The sequence below is a fragment of the Salvelinus fontinalis genome, chromosome 31 (assembly GCF_029448725.1).
Source record: "Salvelinus fontinalis isolate EN_2023a chromosome 31, ASM2944872v1, whole genome shotgun sequence".
NCBI lineage: Eukaryota > Metazoa > Chordata > Actinopteri > Salmoniformes > Salmonidae > Salvelinus > Salvelinus fontinalis.
The window spans coordinates 123563-141762 of NC_074695.1; the positions used below are offsets into that span (position 1 = coordinate 123563).

The following is an 18200-nucleotide window of genomic DNA, read 5'->3' on the forward strand; positions in this document are numbered from 1 at the left end:
CTCAGCCCTATTGCTGCCTGGGTCACATCAACATCCTATATACTCAGCCCTATTGCTGTCTGGGTCATATCAACATCCTATATACTCAGCCATATTGCTGCCTGGGCCACATCAACATCCTATATACTCAGCCCTATTGCTGTCTGGGTCATATCAACATCCTATATACTCAGCCCTATTGCTGCCTGGGCCACATCAACATCCTATATACTCAGCCCTATTGCTGCCTGGGCCACATCAACATCCTATATACTCAGCCCTATTGCTGCCTGGGCCACATCAACATCCTATATACTCAGCCATATTGCTGCCTGGGTCATATCAACATCCTAACTGAATCATATTCTCTCTGATCATCAAGCACCTCTGGTCTCTGTGTGAAGTGGAAAACCTCCAGCCTGCTTGGGGAGACTAGTAGGCTGTAGTGCTCTACTTGTCTCTCCCTGTGTAGGGAATAGGCTGCTGTTTTCAGACAGAGACTACTGTATATAGAAGGAGATGATCGACACACACACACACACACACACACACACACACTGAAGGCTTGGCATCTACATAATATAGGCCAACGAGGAAAACACATGTCACCTAAATGAATATGCCGACTGTAGAGGACTGGAAACCCATCTGTGTCCCAAATGATTCCCTATTCAGTAGCACTACTTCTAGCTCACTACTTTAGACCAGGGTCCGTAAGGTTCTGGTCAAAAGCAGTGCATTGTAGGGAATAGGGTGCCCCTTATGGGAAGGCAGCACGAAGCGTTGACGGACTGGATGCCGAGCGTACTGCAGTAAACAGCGGACGCTACAACAGAAGAAGAAGCAGTGGCAGCTTGTATGACATATTGTATGTTGTTCCCGCTTCTAGCCACAACACTGGAAAAGACCAACTGTGAGGAAACTACAGACAGGACACATGCCTCGGTCCCAGTTGTTTTGTTTTTGTTATACGCCATCTTAAAAAACCACAGTGAAGAACTGAATGACTGAGGTTTATGAGTCATCATCGCGGTTACCGTGGTTTCCATCTGACGATGGCACCGGAAGTGTAGGTCCTTCACTTCCTGTGAGATTTTAAGCAAAAGGCTTCTGGGGGTCGGGGGTCAGATGACAACAGGTTTAAAGCACAAAACAGAGAACAAGACAATGACCAAACAAAGAAAAAAAAGAAGAAGAAAAACGTTCATTTATCAGGAAGCAATCTGTTGTGGGTTGACCATGAAGCTGCGCTACCTGTCAATAAACAGATGAACAGCCCAACCCACGGAACGAACAATCAACTAACAGCTGCCTTGTGTTTCTATGTACACGTCCTTTTCTGTTGTCTTATAAAACCCACCGCTCCTCTACACGGCTCCTTTTCTCCTTACAGACAGGGGTCCTAACATACAGTCAACTAACCCTTTCAGTCACCGGTGTCCGAGACTCGACCGTCTCCTCCCGGCTGGGCCTGGGAACAGAGGAGACGGTCTCCTCCCGGCTGGGTCTGGGCACAGAGGAGACCGTCTCCTCCCGGCTGGGTCTGGGCACAGAGGAGACAGTCTCCTCTCTGCTGGGCCTCGGTACTGCTGAGGAAGGTACAATGTCTCTCAAATCCCTCCCTACCACTGTCCCCGCTGCCTCGTCTGCTCGATTTCTGTTGCCTCTGGTGTCACTCGTTCCCACTACTACCACCGCAGACGAGCTGACCTCTCCGCTCTCTCCTCTGGTCGTGGTGTGGCCCTCTGGCCAGCTGCTGGCCCGGCAGGGCCCCCTAGAGGTGCTCAGGTCCTGGGGCTTGTTCTGTTGGAGGGCCCCTGGGCCCACCGAGGCCCTGGCTGTATGGGAGACCAGGCCCATAGTCAGGCCGGGGAAGTGGTGGTGAGGGGGCCGCTGGGAGGGTTGAGGAGGATGATCCTCCACTACAGAGGAGTGTGTGTGATGGTGACGGTGGTGGTGGTGGTGGTGATGGTGTTTGTGCGGCGTACGCTCTTTCCTCTTGTGGCTGTGGCTCTTTGGAGTAGTGATACTACTGCTGCCTCCGCTGGGCCAACTTTTCGACCCACCACTGGCCCCTGTGGTAACCGCTGCTGTCAGGGGACTGTCCTTGTGCTTCCTCCCTGGACTCTTTGGCAACTTCTGTCCCTGCTCTGTCCCTTCTGTTGCCACTACAGCCAGACCACTCCCTATTCCCATCCCAGTTCCTGCCCCCCCACCACTCCCTATTCCCATCCCAGTTCCTGCCCCCCCACCACTCCCTATTCCCATCCCAGTTCCTGCCCCACCACCACCACTCCCTATTCCCATCCCAGTTCCTGCCCCACCACCACCACTCCCTATTCCCATCCCAGTTCCTGTCCCCCCACCACCACCACTCCCTATTCCCGTCCCAGTTCCTGCCCCACCACCACTCCCTATTCCCGTCCCAGTTCCTGCCCCACCACCACTCCCTATTCCCATCACAGTTCCTGCCCCGAGCAGTGGCGTGGTGATGGCTGGAGTCTCCTTAATCTCCTCAACAGTTTCTCTGGTCTTGCGTTTCTTGATGGGCAGAGCGGTCTGCTGCACCGGCTTAGTGGAAGACTCCTTCTGAGCTTTCCTCTTAGCTTCTGCAGCCATGATAGCAGCCGCTGCGTAGGAGGAAGTACTGGAACCCGCCGCCCCAGAAGCTGCTGACAGTGCCGAACCAGGCACCCCCAACCCTGGCTTACACCCCCGCTTTTTCAGAGCAGTCTGCGGTTGTATCTCCGCTTTCCTTTTCCGTCCTGGGCGCTTCTTGGTGACTACGACCAGGTCCGATGTCTGCCCAGCTGCCTCGGATACATTGGACGTTTCAAACGGCATCTTCACCAGGAGCTTCCCGGGACTCTTCTCCACCACACCCTCCGTAGCCGGGCGCGGCTTTCCACTCCCCTTCGGCCGGCCCCTGCCCCTCCCCGACGGTTTTACCACTTTGGGTTTCTTCGGGGGTCTCTTCTCGCGGCGGGAGGGGCTGCCACGCCCGGTTACGGTGAAGTCAAAGTCGTTGGGGTCGGTGGTGGTGTCCCCAACCTTCTGGAAGTAGGCGATCAGCTCCACCTTGGATCGGAAGGCTTTCCCCTCCGGGCTGAAATACAGATCAAAACACACTGTAAACGGATCTGTTAACGTCCTGTCTGTAAACACAAGTCTGGAATATTTTGGTGTGTATACGATGGAGATGAAATGTTCATCCCTCTGGAGATCGACTATAAGGGAGTGTTCTTGGAATAAAGAGTGCATCTGGGCGAGTAGGAACCAATATATACACAGTACCTGTCAACAGTTTGGACACACCTACTCATTCAAGGGTTTTTCTCTATTTTGACTATTTTCTACATTGTAGAATAATAGTGAAGACATCAACACTATGAAATAACACATGGAATTATGTGGTAACTAAAATACATTTTAATACATTATTATTTTTTTTTTACTTCAACAAATCAAAATATATTTTATATTCTTCAAAGTAGCCACCCTTTGCCTTGATGACAGCTTTGTAGAAAATAGTCAAAATAAAGAAAAAAGAATGAGTAGGTGTGTCCAAACTTTTGACTGGTGCTGTATGTATGTATGTATGTATGTATGTATGTATGTATGTATGTATGTATGTATATATATATATATATATATATGTGTATGTATGTATATATTGAAGTATTTCCCTAAAACTGAAAACAGTCCCATGAAACGCTCTTTATACAGTTCAGTCACATTACATTATCAAAAGGGGGAGGAAACTGGCAGCATTTTGTTACTTCCTGGGAAGGACTTTATGTCACCCCTAAAGGAGATCAGGCTGTAACATATTTAGTATTATCATATGAAATCATTTCTGTTCGGGGAATAACCTATATGTAAATGTAATCTGTTGCTGTATTTTTGTTGTGGTATCTGTGATCGTTTAGTCTTGTCTTGTGTAGTTTCTTAATCATTGTACCTAAACTGTATGTGTAAACATATATACGCAGGGTCCAGCTGTAAAAGAGACCTTGGTCTCAGTCTGTGTTCCTTGTTGAAATAAAAAGGTATAATAATATGCTTTTAAGAGACAATATTTGATAAGGCTTTCTCTCATAGCCTACTCACTTCATCAGGTAGACGTCAAACTTCCCGGCGGACCGTCCAGACTTGCGTTGTTTGAGTTTACGTGTCCAGCCCTGGGGTAGAGAGGGGTCATCGTAGAGCGGACCTCGGTCTCTGATGATGGACCTCCTCTGTTTGGGCGAAGGGGAGGACTCAGAGAGACCCGAGGCCTCACCAGCTGCAGCGACCATGGGCTCCGAGGGCCCCGCCTCGGCCGCGGCTAGCTGGAGCTGTTCCTGGTCTGCACCGGGCTGCTGGGCAGGAGGATGAGGAGGGGAGGACATGGCGGTGGATGAAGACTCCAGCCTCTCCTTCTCCACATCCCTCCTCTCCCGCCTCACCTTCTTGGGCTTGCTGTGTGTCTTAAGGTCCTTGGAGCTCTGATTCTGGTTGGCGTCCTCACTCTTCTCCTCACTGCTGTGGAAGACAACATTAGTCATGAGTGGGAAGAGGCAGAGCAGAGACATGATCTCATCAGATCAGAATATCTAGAATGGCTATCTTTGGCTGATAAAGACATTTTAAACAAGAGTTCAAAGTCCCAGATACGTTTCGAACCTCAGCTTGCTCCCCCCCAACCCAACCTACATTAATTCACAAAGGTGTAGTAAAAACATCACTTTGGGGGATTGTTGTTGTTATTGTGTGGTTTCTTCCCATAGTGAAACATATATTACATTACTAGAAGTTTGGAAAATGCACCAGGACTGGACTGATAAATCTACTGGCTGAGGAACTAGCCTAAACCAAGCCCTATAATCAGGCATATAGAATGAAGCAGCCAGCAAGAGAAGCCACTGGGGCAAAAGATACGTATGGTTGAAATGTTATTAACTACACATGGTCCACACACACACACACACACATATCATGATCTACACAGCAACACTTATTGAAATGCATATAAACAATATTTACCGTACATTTTTTTTTTTTGTAATTGAAATTGTCCCATCTAGAATATTTCATTACCAGACGTCAGTGTAGAAAAATAAAAATACAGGGCGGTATTTTGACAGTACATCAGTGTACTTTTCTACCACGGCACTCACGGTCCTTGATACAATAAAAGCAATACTTTGATTGCTTCATAACATGACTATTAGTTATTCTAGAAAATGGGCCAACTCATGTCAGCTAGTTCTAGCGTTTAGCTAGATGATAACAGTCGTCACAACCAAAAACCTAGCTAGGATATTTTCTCTGTGTGGGGGGGGGGAAACAAAAGCATTATCCTAAACAAACGCAGCAATGATGTGGCTACTTTGTTGCCACAGTACCATGTCAAATGGCAACGTATGTAACCAGCTGACGCTACAATGTATCCAGCTACAGCTATTTTAGCCAGACCGTTAGCAGCATGCCAAATTGGTTACGAGGGTGGAGGATGCGGACAAATCTATTTTGACAGTTAATATCTTAAAACACATCTACTGCTCTGTTTTCAGAGAGGTCGGGAAAAAAATGACACACACCCAACCACATACGTTAGCTAACTGAGAATTTCTTCGCTCAGCCATGATCTTGTAAAGTAAGGGAAATACTTAGCTATAACTTGGTGACGTATTCAGAACGCTTCTTTCAGTAAGCTACCCTGCTGACCAGTTCATAACAAAAGTACACCACATGACTTTAGTTAAATACAGCGATACATTTTAAAAGACCTGCAGTCATATAACTCGACATTTAAACGGTGAATACATGTAATTCACACTTACAGTTTCTCCTCTCCGCTCTCTACGGCGGCCATTTTTATTTAAATAAATAATTTTTTAAAAATGTCTCCAAACATCTCATGGGTACCTCTCTGAACCCCGCCCCCTGCCTCAATTCCACTGCCGTCAGTGGCGTACTCACGCGAGATCCGTGGAACAGTTTTATAAGACCCATCGCATGAGCGCTTGGATCTCGCGAGAGAAGTTGTCTTACGCTGTAAATATGTAAATGATTGTGAACTCTGAGCTGAGGCTACTATCTCCATCTGCAGAAAATACACATGACACACATAATCGCACAGCAAGGCTGAATGTACAGGCAGGCTATGCACTGGTGTTAAAATGTAGGATTTTCTGGGTGGTGAAACTGACCAGAAATTCCCCACAATCTTTCTCCCATTCAAAGTTGCATTTATTCAGCTCTAAACACATTCAAGTGATGTAATTACAGGTAAAATAGTTTAAATTTAAACGTTTTCTCTTCTCTACACGGATTGTAGTCCCAAAACCCTGATGATTGACAAATGATCAGATTCATCTCACCCATTGATTACGGTGTAGCTTTAATTGGGCTGGTTAATTGTTTGCCCCCTTCGCAACCTCTACTACAGGTGACATCATCAACCTGACAGCCTACCCTAGGGGGAAGGCAACCCTGGGCTTGGAATGCCTCAGGAGGACTTCAGCTTTTTAAATTTAAATGAACCTGGAAGACCAGGGCCTGGTTTCCCAAAAGCATCTTGATAAGGCTAAGTTAATAGTTATAACATGTTTTATATATATATATATAGTTCTAACAATGAAGTTAGTCTTAAAATGCCTTAGGAAAAGCGGGCACAGGTGTGTTGAATTTAGGCAATCACTAAACTGTTCAATTAGTTCAGTGGGTCAGGTACCGTGCTTACTTGGATGTGGCCCTCCAGGAATACGGTTGCCTGCATCATTTGATTGCTTTTCCCCCTGTCTGATTTCCTACCGTAACACTTGATTGCTGACTGTGTAGGTGACCTTAAAATATATATATATATTTGTTTTTATTTTTTGTCGGAGATGTGGACTTTGTGTCTTCTCTGCGTCTGTTTACCATGGTCGTCGTGCCGTGCGGCAGAAACAGCTGCTAACGTTGCGGCTGAAGGCAGAGCGGCGCTACAGAGGGTTCGGAACCTTGCTGCCCAACCGCGCTATGGTGACTGTTGGTCTAACGCGCTGGAGAACATCGACGCGCGGTGCAGAGACTTCACAGTTGATATACAGAGTAGGATTGCCCTACTTTTCACCCACTGTCACCTGCGCAAGTAAATAAACACTTTTTTTTATTTAAATTAAAATATTGTCAACAACTGTTTGCTGACAGCTCTATCTAAGTGCAGCATGGTAGAAAAAGCTCCCATGGCATCTCGAGTTACTATAGGTAGACTTACTGAAATGTTTAGTAGGCCGATATAAATATTAGGCTACTGCAATATAATATTTAAATTGTGTGTTTTTTTTATCCTCCAGAAATTAAGATAGACTGGTGGTACTTCATTATGGCATTGTGCCAGTGACTGAATAAGTACGTTTCATTACGGCATTGTGACTGAATAAGTACGTTTCATTATGGCATTGTGCCAGTGACTGAATAAGTACGTTTCATTATGGCATTGTGACTGAATAAGTACGTTTCATTATGGCATTGTGACTGAATAAGTACGTTTCATTACGGCATTGTGACTGAATAAGTCAGTTTCATTACGGCATTGTGACTGAATAAGTCAGTTTCATTACGGCATTGTGACTGAATAAGTCAGTTTCATTACGGCATTGTGACTGAATAAGTAAGTTTCATTATGGCATTGTGACTGAATAAGTACGTTTCATTATGGCATTGTGACTGAATAAGTACGTTTCATTACGGCATTGTGACTGAATAAGTCAGTTTCATTATGGCATTGTGACTGTATAAGTCAGTTTCATTATGGCATTGTGACTGAATAAGTACGTTTCATTACGGCATTGTGACTGAATAAGTACGTTTCATTACGGCATTGTGACTGAATAAGTCAGTTTCATTATGGCATTGTGACTGTATAAGTCAGTTTCATTATGGCATTGTGACTGAATAAGTCAGTTTCATTACGGCATTGTGACTGAATAAGTCAGTTTCATTACGGCATTGTGACTGAATAAGTACGTTTCATTATGGCATTGTGACTGAATAAGTCAGTTTCATTATGGCATTGTGACTGAATAAGTACGTTTCATTACGGCATTGTGACTGAATAAGTCAGTTTCATTACGGCATTGTGACTGAATAAGTACGTTTCATTATGGCATTGTGACTGAATAAGTAAGTTTCATTACGGCATTGTGACTGAATAAGTCAGTTTCATTACGGCATTGTGACTGTATAACAGTAGGCTACCTTGTTACGTCTGTCAGATCTGGCCGTCCATTCCCAGCATGTCCAGAGGGCAGCGAGGTCAGTAGCTGTACTAGAACCATGGACACTGTGGCCTTCAACGCCTACACGGAATTCTTCACCCACGCCCACAGCATCTGTCGACACCTGCAGAGCGAGAGCTGGCAACACCAGGCTGAGAACACCATCCACAGGTGCAGTGGTATGTGCGGTACACCTGACTACAGGTGCAGTGGTATGTGCGATACACCTGACTACAGGTGCAGTGGTATGTGCGGTACACCTGACTACAGGTGCAGTGGTATGTGCGGTACACCTGACTACAGGTGCAGTGGTATGTGCGGTACACCTGACTACAGGTGCAGTGGTATGTGCGGTACACCTGACTACAGGTGCAGTGGTATGTGCGGTACACCTGACTACAGGTGCAGTGGTATGTGCGGTACACCTGACTACAGGTGCAGTGGTATGTGCGGTACACCTGACTACAGGTGCAGTGGTATGTGCGGTACACCTGACTACAGGTGCAGTGGTATGTGCGGTACACCTGACTACAGGTGCAGTGGTATGTGCGGTACACCTGACTACAGGTGCAGTGGTATGTGCGGTACACCTGACTACAGGTGCAGTGGTATGTGCGGTACACCTGACTACAGGTGCAGTGGTATGTGCGGTACACCTGACTACAGGTGCGGTGGTATGTGCGGTACACCTGACTACAGGTGCGGTGGTATGTGCGGTACACCTGACTACAGGTGCGGTGGTATGTGCGGTACACCTGACTACAGGTGCGGTGGTATGTGCGGTACACCTGACTACAGGTGCGGTGGTATGTGCGGTACACCTGACTACAGGTGCGGTGGTATGTGCGGTACACCTGACTACAGGTGCGGTGGTATGTGCGGTACACCTGACTACAGGTGCGGTGGTATGTGCGGTACACCTGACTACAGGTGCGGTGGTATGTGCGGTACACCTGACTACAGGTGCGGTGGTATGTGCGGTACACCTGACTACAGGTGCGGTGGTATGTGCGGTACACCTGACTACAGGTGCGGTGGTATGTGCGGTACACCTGACTACAGGTGCGGTGGTATGTGCGGTACACCTGACTACAGGTGCGGTGGTATGTGCGGTACACCTGACTACAGGTGCGGTGGTATGTGCGGTACACCTGACTACAGGTGCGGTGGTATGTGCGGTACACCTGACTACAGGTGCGGTGGTATGTGCGGTACACCTGACTACAGGTGCGGTGGTATGTGCGGTACACCTGACTACAGGTGCGGTGGTATGTGCGGTACACCTGACTACAGGTGCGGTGGTATGTGCGGTACACCTGACTACAGGTGCGGTGGTATGTGCGGTACACCTGACTACAGGTGCGGTGGTATGTGCGGTACACCTGACTACAGGTGCGGTGGTATGTGCGGTACACCTGACTACAGGTGCGGTGGTATGTGCGGTACACCTGACTACAGGTGCGGTGGTATGTGCGGTACACCTGACTACAGGTGCGGTGGTATGTGCGGTACACCTGACTACAGGTGCGGTGGTATGTGCGGTACACCTGACTACAGGTGCGGTGGTATGTGCGGTACACTTGACTACAGGTGCGGTGGTATGTGCGGTACACCTGACGACAGGTGCGGTGGTATGTGCGGTACACCTGACGACAGGTGCGGTGGTATGTGCGGTACACCTGACGACAGGTGCGGTGGTATGTGCGGTACACCTGACGACAGGTGCGGTGGTATGTGCGGTACACCTGACGACAGGTGCGGTGGTATGTGCGGTACACCTGACGACAGGTGCGGTGGTATGTGCGGTACACCTGACGACAGGTGCGGTGGTATGTGCGGTACACCTGACGACAGGTGCGGTGGTATGTGCGGTACACCTGACGACAGGTGCGGTGGTATGTGCGGTACACCTGACGACAGGTGCGGTGGTATGTGCGGTACACCTGACGACAGGTGCGGTGGTATGTGCGGTACAGCTGACTACAGGTGCGGTGGTATGTGCGGTACAGCTGACTACAGGTGCGGTGGTATGTGCGGTACAGCTGACTACAGGTGCGGTGGTATGTGCGGTACACCTGACTACAGGTGCGGTGGTATGTGCGGTACACCTGACTACAGGTGCGGTGGTATGTGCGGTACACCTGACTACAGGTGCGGTGGTATGTGCGGTACACCTGACTACAGGTGCGGTGGTATGTGCGGTACACCTGACTACAGGTGCGGTGGTATGTGCGGTACACCTGACTACAGGTGCGGTGGTATGTGCGGTACACCTGACTACAGGTGCGGTGGTATGTGCGGTACACCTGACTACAGGTGCGGTGGTATGTGCGGTACACCTGACTACAGGTGCGGTGGTATGTGCGGTACACCTGACTACAGGTGCGGTGGTATGTGCGGTACACCTGACTACAGGTGCGGTGGTATGTGCGGTACACCTGACTACAGGTGCGGTGGTATGTGCGGTACACCTGACTACAGGTGCGGTGGTATGTGCGGTACACCTGACTACAGGTGCGGTGGTATGTGCGGTACACCTGACTACAGGTGCGGTGGTATGTGCGGTACACCTGACTACAGGTGCGGTGGTATGTGCGGTACACTTGACTACAGGTGCGGTGGTATGTGCGGTACACCTGACGACAGGTGCGGTGGTATGTGCGGTACACCTGACGACAGGTGCGGTGGTATGTGCGGTACACCTGACGACAGGTGCGGTGGTATGTGCGGTACACCTGACGACAGGTGCGGTGGTATGTGCGGTACACCTGACGACAGGTGCGGTGGTATGTGCGGTACACCTGACGACAGGTGCGGTGGTATGTGCGGTACACCTGACGACAGGTGCGGTGGTATGTGCGGTACACCTGACGACAGGTGCGGTGGTATGTGCGGTACACCTGACGACAGGTGCGGTGGTATGTGCGGTACACCTGACGACAGGTGCGGTGGTATGTGCGGTACACCTGACGACAGGTGCGGTGGTATGTGCGGTACACCTGACGACAGGTGCGGTGGTATGTGCGGTACACTTGACTACAGGTGCGGTGGTATGTGCGGTACACTTGACGACAGGTGCGGTGGTATGTGCGGTACACCTGACGACAGGTGCGGTGGTATGTGCGGTACACCTGACGACAGGTGCGGTGGTATGTGCGGTACACCTGACGACAGGTGCGGTGGTATGTGCGGTACACTTGACTACAGGTGCGGTGGTATGTGCGGTACACCTGACTACAGGTGCGGTGGTATGTGCGGTACACCTGACTACAGGTGCGGTGGTATGTGCAGTTTAGTCAGTGTTCACAATTCACCTCAATTCATTCAGTGGGTGAGTTTGGTTTTGCTTTGCCAGGTGTTCCGGTTGGGCGGGGTTTGTACATTTTACCTAATTCCATTGGTTGTAAAATGAAATCTCCACTCACCCGGGGCACCGGGCTATGCAAAACGAACTTGCTCAATAGCTCTCCGGGAGGGTTGACGATCCATATCGTCGATGTTTTATTGGACAAGGTTTTTAAAGTAGTAACTCCCTGTTTTAACCACTTTCTTCTGTCTGGTGCCCTGCTGAATGTGGTGCTGGTGTCTAGGCTAACAGAGAGCTCAGCGGGGGTGGTGGAGCAATTGTCCTCTACCCAGCGTATGGCTGAGAGCCTAGTGGAGGCCCAGAGCGTCGCCCTCAAGTCACAGGAGACGATCCTACGCAACGGAGAGGAACTCAAACACACTCTCCACCATTCTACCCAAGGTAGCCGCCGTCTCAGTCCCTGTTCTGTTTAAGTGATGCTTATGGCTAACTTGTAAGAAAATCCTCATCCAAGGAAGATCATGTCTCCTTCACACCTCTCCTCAGGCATCAGAGCAGTATTTGATGAGATGAGACTGTCAGCCCAGGAGCAGCAGGTAGCATTCTCCGAGATCTTCAACCGTGTCGCTTTCCTCCAGAGTTTCATCATGTCAGAGTCTCACACCCTCACCAGTCTACTCTACAACTCACTGGGGTTCCTCGCTGCCTTCTTCCTCACCTCTACACAGCGGACTGCTCCAGCCAGGTGTGTCCCTTTACGTTTATATCATCCATCCAGTTACATGTGAACACCTGGCCTAAGGGGTTAGAAAGCAGATTAGGGGATAGTGCTGTGGGGGGGGAGTATGTGTTATGGCTTTACACCCCCCCCCCTTGCTATATTGTGGATAAAGAGTTGAACTGTCTAACAGAACACAGAGGGTGTTCTTTTTAAATGGAAGCCTCTCCAACAAAAGCCAGGTAGAATCAGGAATTCTCCAGGGCAGCTGTCTGGGGCCCTTTTATTTTTTTTTCAATCTTTAAGTAAAGCCAGTGTGTCTATGTATGCCAGGCCTGGGCACCTCCAGTCCTCGGGAGGGCCCTATTGGTGGCACACTTTTGCCCCAGCTAACACACCCGACTCCAATAATCAATTTATCACGGTCTTCAGTTTAGAATGCAATTTGATTAATCCGCTGTGTTTGCTAGAGATGGGGGGGGGGGGGGAAGAAAAGTGTGACACCAATCAGGCCCCCGAGGACTGGAGTTGCCCAGGCCTGGGATAGTGCCATGCTCAAGGGCACAACGGCAGGATACCTAGAATCCGACCCGTTTTATTTATTTTTTCACCATCTGACTTTGAATCGGTATGAAACCCTCCCGTTGCAGGCCTGCCTCTAACATTTAAGCTACCAGCCCGCCCCTTGGAATGGTCGGTGATCCCATGTACCATTCTGGTAACTGTCCTCTTTGTCATGTCACCTATCCAGGTTTGTTCTGTTTGGTCTGGTAGTGCTGAACGTGTGCCTGGAGAGGATGCTCTGTAGAGCTGTGCTGGACTCCTCTGAGCCAGGCTACCAGCAGATGGTGAGTAGAGCATGTGTTAGTTAAGATGCTTCAAGAGAACCTACGGGGAATCTTCAAAGCATATGTGACAGCGTGGAAATTCCCTCCAGAAATTCTGCTCATTTCTAGATCCGGATTGGACCAACTCTTACACGTAAAGAAACTATGGCAACACATTGGACAAGAAAAGTAATGCTGGATAACTTGTCTTCTACATTTTGACTGTGTTCACTCAAAATTTCAGAGTGCTGTCTGTTGACACATCTGTAAATGTCTCCTGGTGCTGTGTTCTAACCAGCGATGGAGTCTTAATCTCATGGTCTGGGTCTAATTCCAGTCTTGACTCCATTTCCCCTGTGTTTCTGCCCAGGAGCAAATCAGCCTGTTGGTGGGCCTCCTCAGAAGGGCCATGGTCCTAGTGGGTCTATTGGCTCTGGTCTACGTTGCTGTACGATATCGTAACGTCACCAAAGAGAGCCTGGAGATCCTCACCCAACTCAAAGAGACTCGTACAAGTCTTCAGCTGGCCCTGCAGAAAGCAGGTAGGTTTGGGTATACGGCTTAGTTTTAGCCTGGTCCCAGATCTGTTTGTATTGTCTTGCCAACTTGTGGTTGACACAGGGACTTGGCTATACAGCACAGATGGCTATCTGATATTCATGGTGCACAGACAGCGGTTTGAGAGGTTTAAAGCTCGACAGCTCAAGACAGAGCAGTCTGGATCAATTTGATTTTCAAGTGACTTTAGTCCATTCATAAAGTCGCTTTAAAAATGTAATTAATTCAGTCAAATAGTTTCCTGAGGATTATTATTATTTTTTTTATCAATACTGAATGTCCCCAAAGCATTGTGTGGGGTCGTATTTACAAGGGAACCAAGCAGGATGGAACTGGGAGGGACCTACCTAAATTTGTCCAATAAACACCACTTATTTTAGTTTTCTGGGTAAAAAACCCCCCAAACAAATAAAATACGACACTGCTGTCCAGAGTGTCTCTCTGAGGCGGTGGACAGGAGGAGCAGTGGAGCAAGAGGTCGAAGGTCAGAACAACGACCCAGTAGAAGGAAGGAGAACGAGGAAGAAAAGGACACCACTTCAGATTTCACATCGGAGAAACCCTACATGACTCACACCTGTGATGGTGAGGAATATCATACTCATCATGTAAAAAAAAAAAAGGCTTTTTTTTTTTTTTTTACGTTCCTCTATTTGTCTGAGACCCGACTCCTAACACGAGGTCTTCACGACATGTAACTCATGTTTAAAAACACATTTTCCGTTATCATCATGGATGATTTATTTGAAAGTCTAAGATGCTCTGAATGTGTAGTATGGTGAGGGACTGTATTGTGCAACACAGCCAGTTGTTTGTGTTGCATCAGGTTGGCAGTATGACGGCAGTTACAGCACCCCCGGAGGAGAGGAGACCTCCTCCACCCAGAACCAGCGTACCTTACCCAGCCCTGCAAGACCTCAGCGTCGCTCCTCTGTCTCTAGACGTGCCCCGTCCTCCCCTTTGGTCTACAGTATACTGGTGGAGGATAAGCAGGTAGACTTGTGATTAGGGTTACAAGCTTTCTGTAACTTTCCAAAAATTCCATGGTTTTTCCAGAAATCTCTGTTTGGGGGATTGTTTGTTCCCCTGCTGATTCCCTCGTAACCAAGATTTATGGAAAACCTGGCAATTTTAGGGAAAGTTTCTGTAATTTTGCAACCTTCCTGTTGGTTCAAACTCGAACCCTGTTCCTGGAGAGATACCCTCCTGTAGGTGTAAACTCTAACCCTGTTCCTGGAGAGATACCCTCCTGTTGGTTTAAACTCTAACCCTGTTCCTGGAGAGATACCCTCCTGTTGGTTTAAACTCTAACCCTGTTCCTGGAGATAGATCTTCCTGTTGGTTTAAACTCTAACCCTGTTCCTGGAGAGATACCCTTCTGTTGGTGTAAACACTAACCCTGTTCCTGGAGAGATACCCTTCTGTTGGTGTAAACTCTAACCCTGTTCCTGGAGAGATACCCTTCTGTTGGTGTAAACTCTAACCCTGTTCCTGGAGAGAGACCCTCCTGTTGGTTCAAACTCTAACCCTGTTCCTGGAGAGAGACCCTCCTGTTGGTTTAAACTCTAACCCTGTTCCTGGAGAGATACCCTCCTGTTGGTTCAGACTCTAACCCTGTTCCTGGAGAGATACTCTCCTGTTGGTTTAAACTCCAATCCTGTTCCTGGAGAGATACCCTCCTGTTGGTTTAAACTCTAACCCTGTTCCTGGAGAGAGACCCTCCTGTTGGTTTAAACTCTAACCCTGTTCCTGGAGAGAGACCTTCCTGTTGGTGTAAACTCTAACCCTGTTCCTGGAGAGATACCCTCCTGTTGGTTCAGACTCTAACCCTGTTCCTGGAGAGATACCCTCCTGTTGGTTTAAACTCCAACCCTGTTCCTGGTTTAGAGTTTAAACTCTCTTTTCTTTTCCCCTCCATGCTCATGGACGTCCCTGCAGACACGCTACAATCTGAGGAACCGGAGGTCTTCAGTGTCAGGGCTGGGGACAGAGAGAGGGACTGACACGGGGCTGGGGACAGACAGAGAGAGGGACTGACACGGGGCTGGGGACAGACAGAGAGAGGGACTGACACGGGGCTGGGGACAGACAGAGAGAGGGACTGACACAGACCAACAGATGGACTGATCGGAGATCAGTGCACCCAAACGTGCTTCAGCCTTGGCTAAAGGAATACTTTTATGGACTGAGATGATTCATGCTTCAACCTGTCTGGTTCAGTGAAGCAGCTGATCCCAAGATACATCCGTTTAAATATTGGCCATTTTCATGATCATGAATATCACTGGTTTTCAGGAATGTAGTAATGCAAAACTGTCTCAATCTTGTGTATTTTAAGTAAATAAAGCTTTTTAAATATTTTTGTGTGTATATGTATATATTCACCTGACTATCAAGCTCCAATCAAATTAACCAGTCTTCTGTGTGATGGATTTGACCGTTTTCCAGTAAACCCTTTTCTCAGAATGACCTGTTTTGTGTGAAAGGGGTAGTCCACTATTGGTGAAATAATTGTGCACTTTATGATAAAAGTATCAAACTTTGTACACACATGCTATACTGAACAAAAATATAAATGCAACAGTCAACGATTTTCACAGTTACAGTTTAAAAAAAGGAAATTGAAATAAATTAAGGTCTGAAGTATGGATTTCACATGACTGGGCAGAGGCGCAGCATTGGGAGGGCATAGGCCCACCCACTGAGGAGCCAGGCCCATCCAATCAGAATTTGTCCCCCCCCCCCCCCACAAAGGGCTTTATTATAGACAGAAAAATAATCCTGTTTCTTCGGCTGGTCTCCGATGATCCCGTAGATGAAGAAGCCAGAGTTGGAGGTTCTGGGCTGGCGTGGTTACACGTGGTTGTGAGGCGGGTTGTACGTACTGCCAAATACTCTAAAATGACATAGGTGGACTATGGTAGAGTACATTCAATTCTCTGGCAACCGCTCTGGTGGGCATTCCTGCAGTCAGCATGGCAATTGCACACTCCCTCAACTTGAGACATCTGTGGCATTGTGCTGACAAACCTGCACATTTTATTGGCCTTTTGTCCCCAGCACAAGGTGCACCTGTGTAACGAGCATGCTGTTTAGTCAGCTTCTTGATATTCCACACCTGTCAGGTGGATGGATTATCTTGGCAAAGGAAAAATGCTCACTAACATGCTGACTACACTGGGCACGCACTTGTACGTCCGCCCACCATCGTGTGCACGTTGATTTTTGTCCATCCAGACCCGATCAGGACACGCAGCTAGAAATATCAGAACGAACTCTAAACCAACTAAATTAATTTGGGAAAACAAACATTTAACTAGATAGCTTGCTGTTGTTAGCTAATTTGTCCTATTTAGCTAGCTTGCTGTTGCTAGCTAATTTGTCCTATTTAGCTAACTTGCTGTTGTTAGCTAATTTGTCCTGGGATATAAACATCGGGTTGCTATTTTACTTTATTCTACCTGAAATGTACAAAGATCTTTTTTTGTTCTGGATCTTTCTCGAATTTTGACCCATTTTGAGATACACACAATCTTGTTCTTTACTACGACAATTAATCCACAAATAAAAGGGGAAACTTAGTTTCTAGTAATCGCTCCTTCAGTCTTCTGTGGACTTTTTTGGCGGTTGGCAACCAACTTTATTAAGGTGCATTACCACCACCAACTATGAGTGTGTACCTGAGTTCAGCTTTCAATCACCCACGTGGGTATATGCTCCTAAAAACCAATGAGGAGATGGGAGAGGCGTGACTTGCAGGGTGTCAAAAAATAGAACAACGTTTTATTTTAGCGCCTGGCTATGCATACGCTCTTTAAACAACGATCGCAAGCAGTTTGGATGAAATTATTGAGTAACATGTATGTGTACAAATATTTTGTAACTTGAGGGGTGTGGTCAGTATGCAACAGGGATCTAAACAAAATTTGCAGACACAATTTGCAGAGAAATAAGCTTTTTGTGCGTGTGGAATATTTCCGGATCTTTTAGTTCCGTTCATGACACATGGGACCAACGCTTTACATGTTGCATTTTATAATTTTGTTCAGTGTAGATCCCTTTTAAAGGCCCGCGAGCGGATGCTCATAGCTTACCCATGATGTACAATGATTTTACGTCAATACGTCATCGTTTTAGTCAAAGTATTTATATATTATATAAATACATATATTTATATACATATATTTGTGCTTGATGTGGGAAATTGGAACTGGTAAATTAAAATATTTTTGGTGTCAATTGTGTGTGTTTAGTCTGAGATGACGTGCTAATACTTTTCATTTCTACATTTCTTTTCAGGATCAGGTTTTATTTGAATGTTACCACCCACCAGCATAGCATTGTTTTGGGGTGGCAGGTAGCCTAGTGGTTAGAGGAGAGGCAGGTAGCCTAGTGGTTAGAGGAGAGGCAGGTAGCCTAGTGGTTAGAGCGTTGGGCCAGTAACCGAAAGGTAGCCTAGTGGTTAGAGTGGAGTGTTGGGCCAGTAACCAGCAGGGTAGCCTAGTGGTTAGAGGAGGCAGGTAGCCTAGTGGTTAGAGTGGAGTGTTGGGCCAGTAACCAGCAGG

The 18200-nt window shown here is 47.7% G+C and overlaps 2 protein-coding genes across 2 annotated transcripts; one reads left to right on the forward strand and one right to left on the reverse strand.

The window, feature by feature from the left end:
- Nucleotides 1-976: 976 nt before the first annotated feature.
- mecp2 (methyl CpG binding protein 2) lies at nt 977-5898 on the reverse strand. Its single transcript, XM_055891058.1, has 4 exons — nt 5805-5898; nt 4090-4503; nt 2424-3085; nt 977-2138 (listed from the first exon to the last, which is right to left on the reverse strand). Exons 1-4 carry the CDS (start codon nt 5834-5836, stop codon nt 1393-1395), a joined length of 1854 nt encoding a protein of 617 aa, XP_055747033.1. The 5' UTR covers nt 5837-5898; the 3' UTR covers nt 977-1392.
- A 536-nt stretch (nt 5899-6434) lies between these two features.
- Nucleotides 6435-15977, forward strand: LOC129829336 (uncharacterized). The gene is made up of 9 exons (XM_055891005.1): nt 6435-7096; nt 8223-8396; nt 11816-11973; nt 12079-12277; nt 13002-13098; nt 13448-13619; nt 14068-14220; nt 14462-14628; nt 15574-15977. The coding sequence occupies exons 1-9, from the start codon at nt 6852-6854 to the stop codon at nt 15670-15672; spliced, it is 1464 nt and encodes a 487-aa protein (XP_055746980.1). The 5' UTR covers nt 6435-6851; the 3' UTR covers nt 15673-15977.
- The last annotated feature ends 2223 nt before the right edge of the window (nt 15978-18200 follow it).

What these genes read in the sequence shown, in the direction of transcription:
- mecp2 (XM_055891058.1), bottom strand. Translation starts at nt 5,836, where the DNA reads ATGGCCGCCGTAGAGAGCGGAGAGGAGAAACT. An exon ending in TTTGACGTCTACCTGATGAA is followed by an intron (nt 3,086 to 4,089) that starts GTGAGTAGGCTA and finishes TCTGTATTTCAG; the next exon opens with CCCGGAGGGGAAAGCCTTCC. An exon ending in TGTGATGGGAATAGGGAGTG is followed by an intron (nt 2,139 to 2,423) that starts GTGGTGGGGCAG and finishes TAGTGGCAACAG; the next exon opens with AAGGGACAGAGCAGGGACAG.
- LOC129829336 (XM_055891005.1), top strand. Translation starts at nt 6,852, where the DNA reads ATGTGGACTTTGTGTCTTCTCTGCGTCTGTTTACCATGGTCGTCGTGC. An exon ending in GCTGAGAACACCATCCACAG is followed by an intron (nt 8,397 to 11,815) that starts GTGCAGTGGTAT and finishes GCTGGTGTCTAG; the next exon opens with GCTAACAGAGAGCTCAGCGG. An exon ending in AGCCAGGCTACCAGCAGATG is followed by an intron (nt 13,099 to 13,447) that starts GTGAGTAGAGCA and finishes GTTTCTGCCCAG; the next exon opens with GAGCAAATCAGCCTGTTGGT.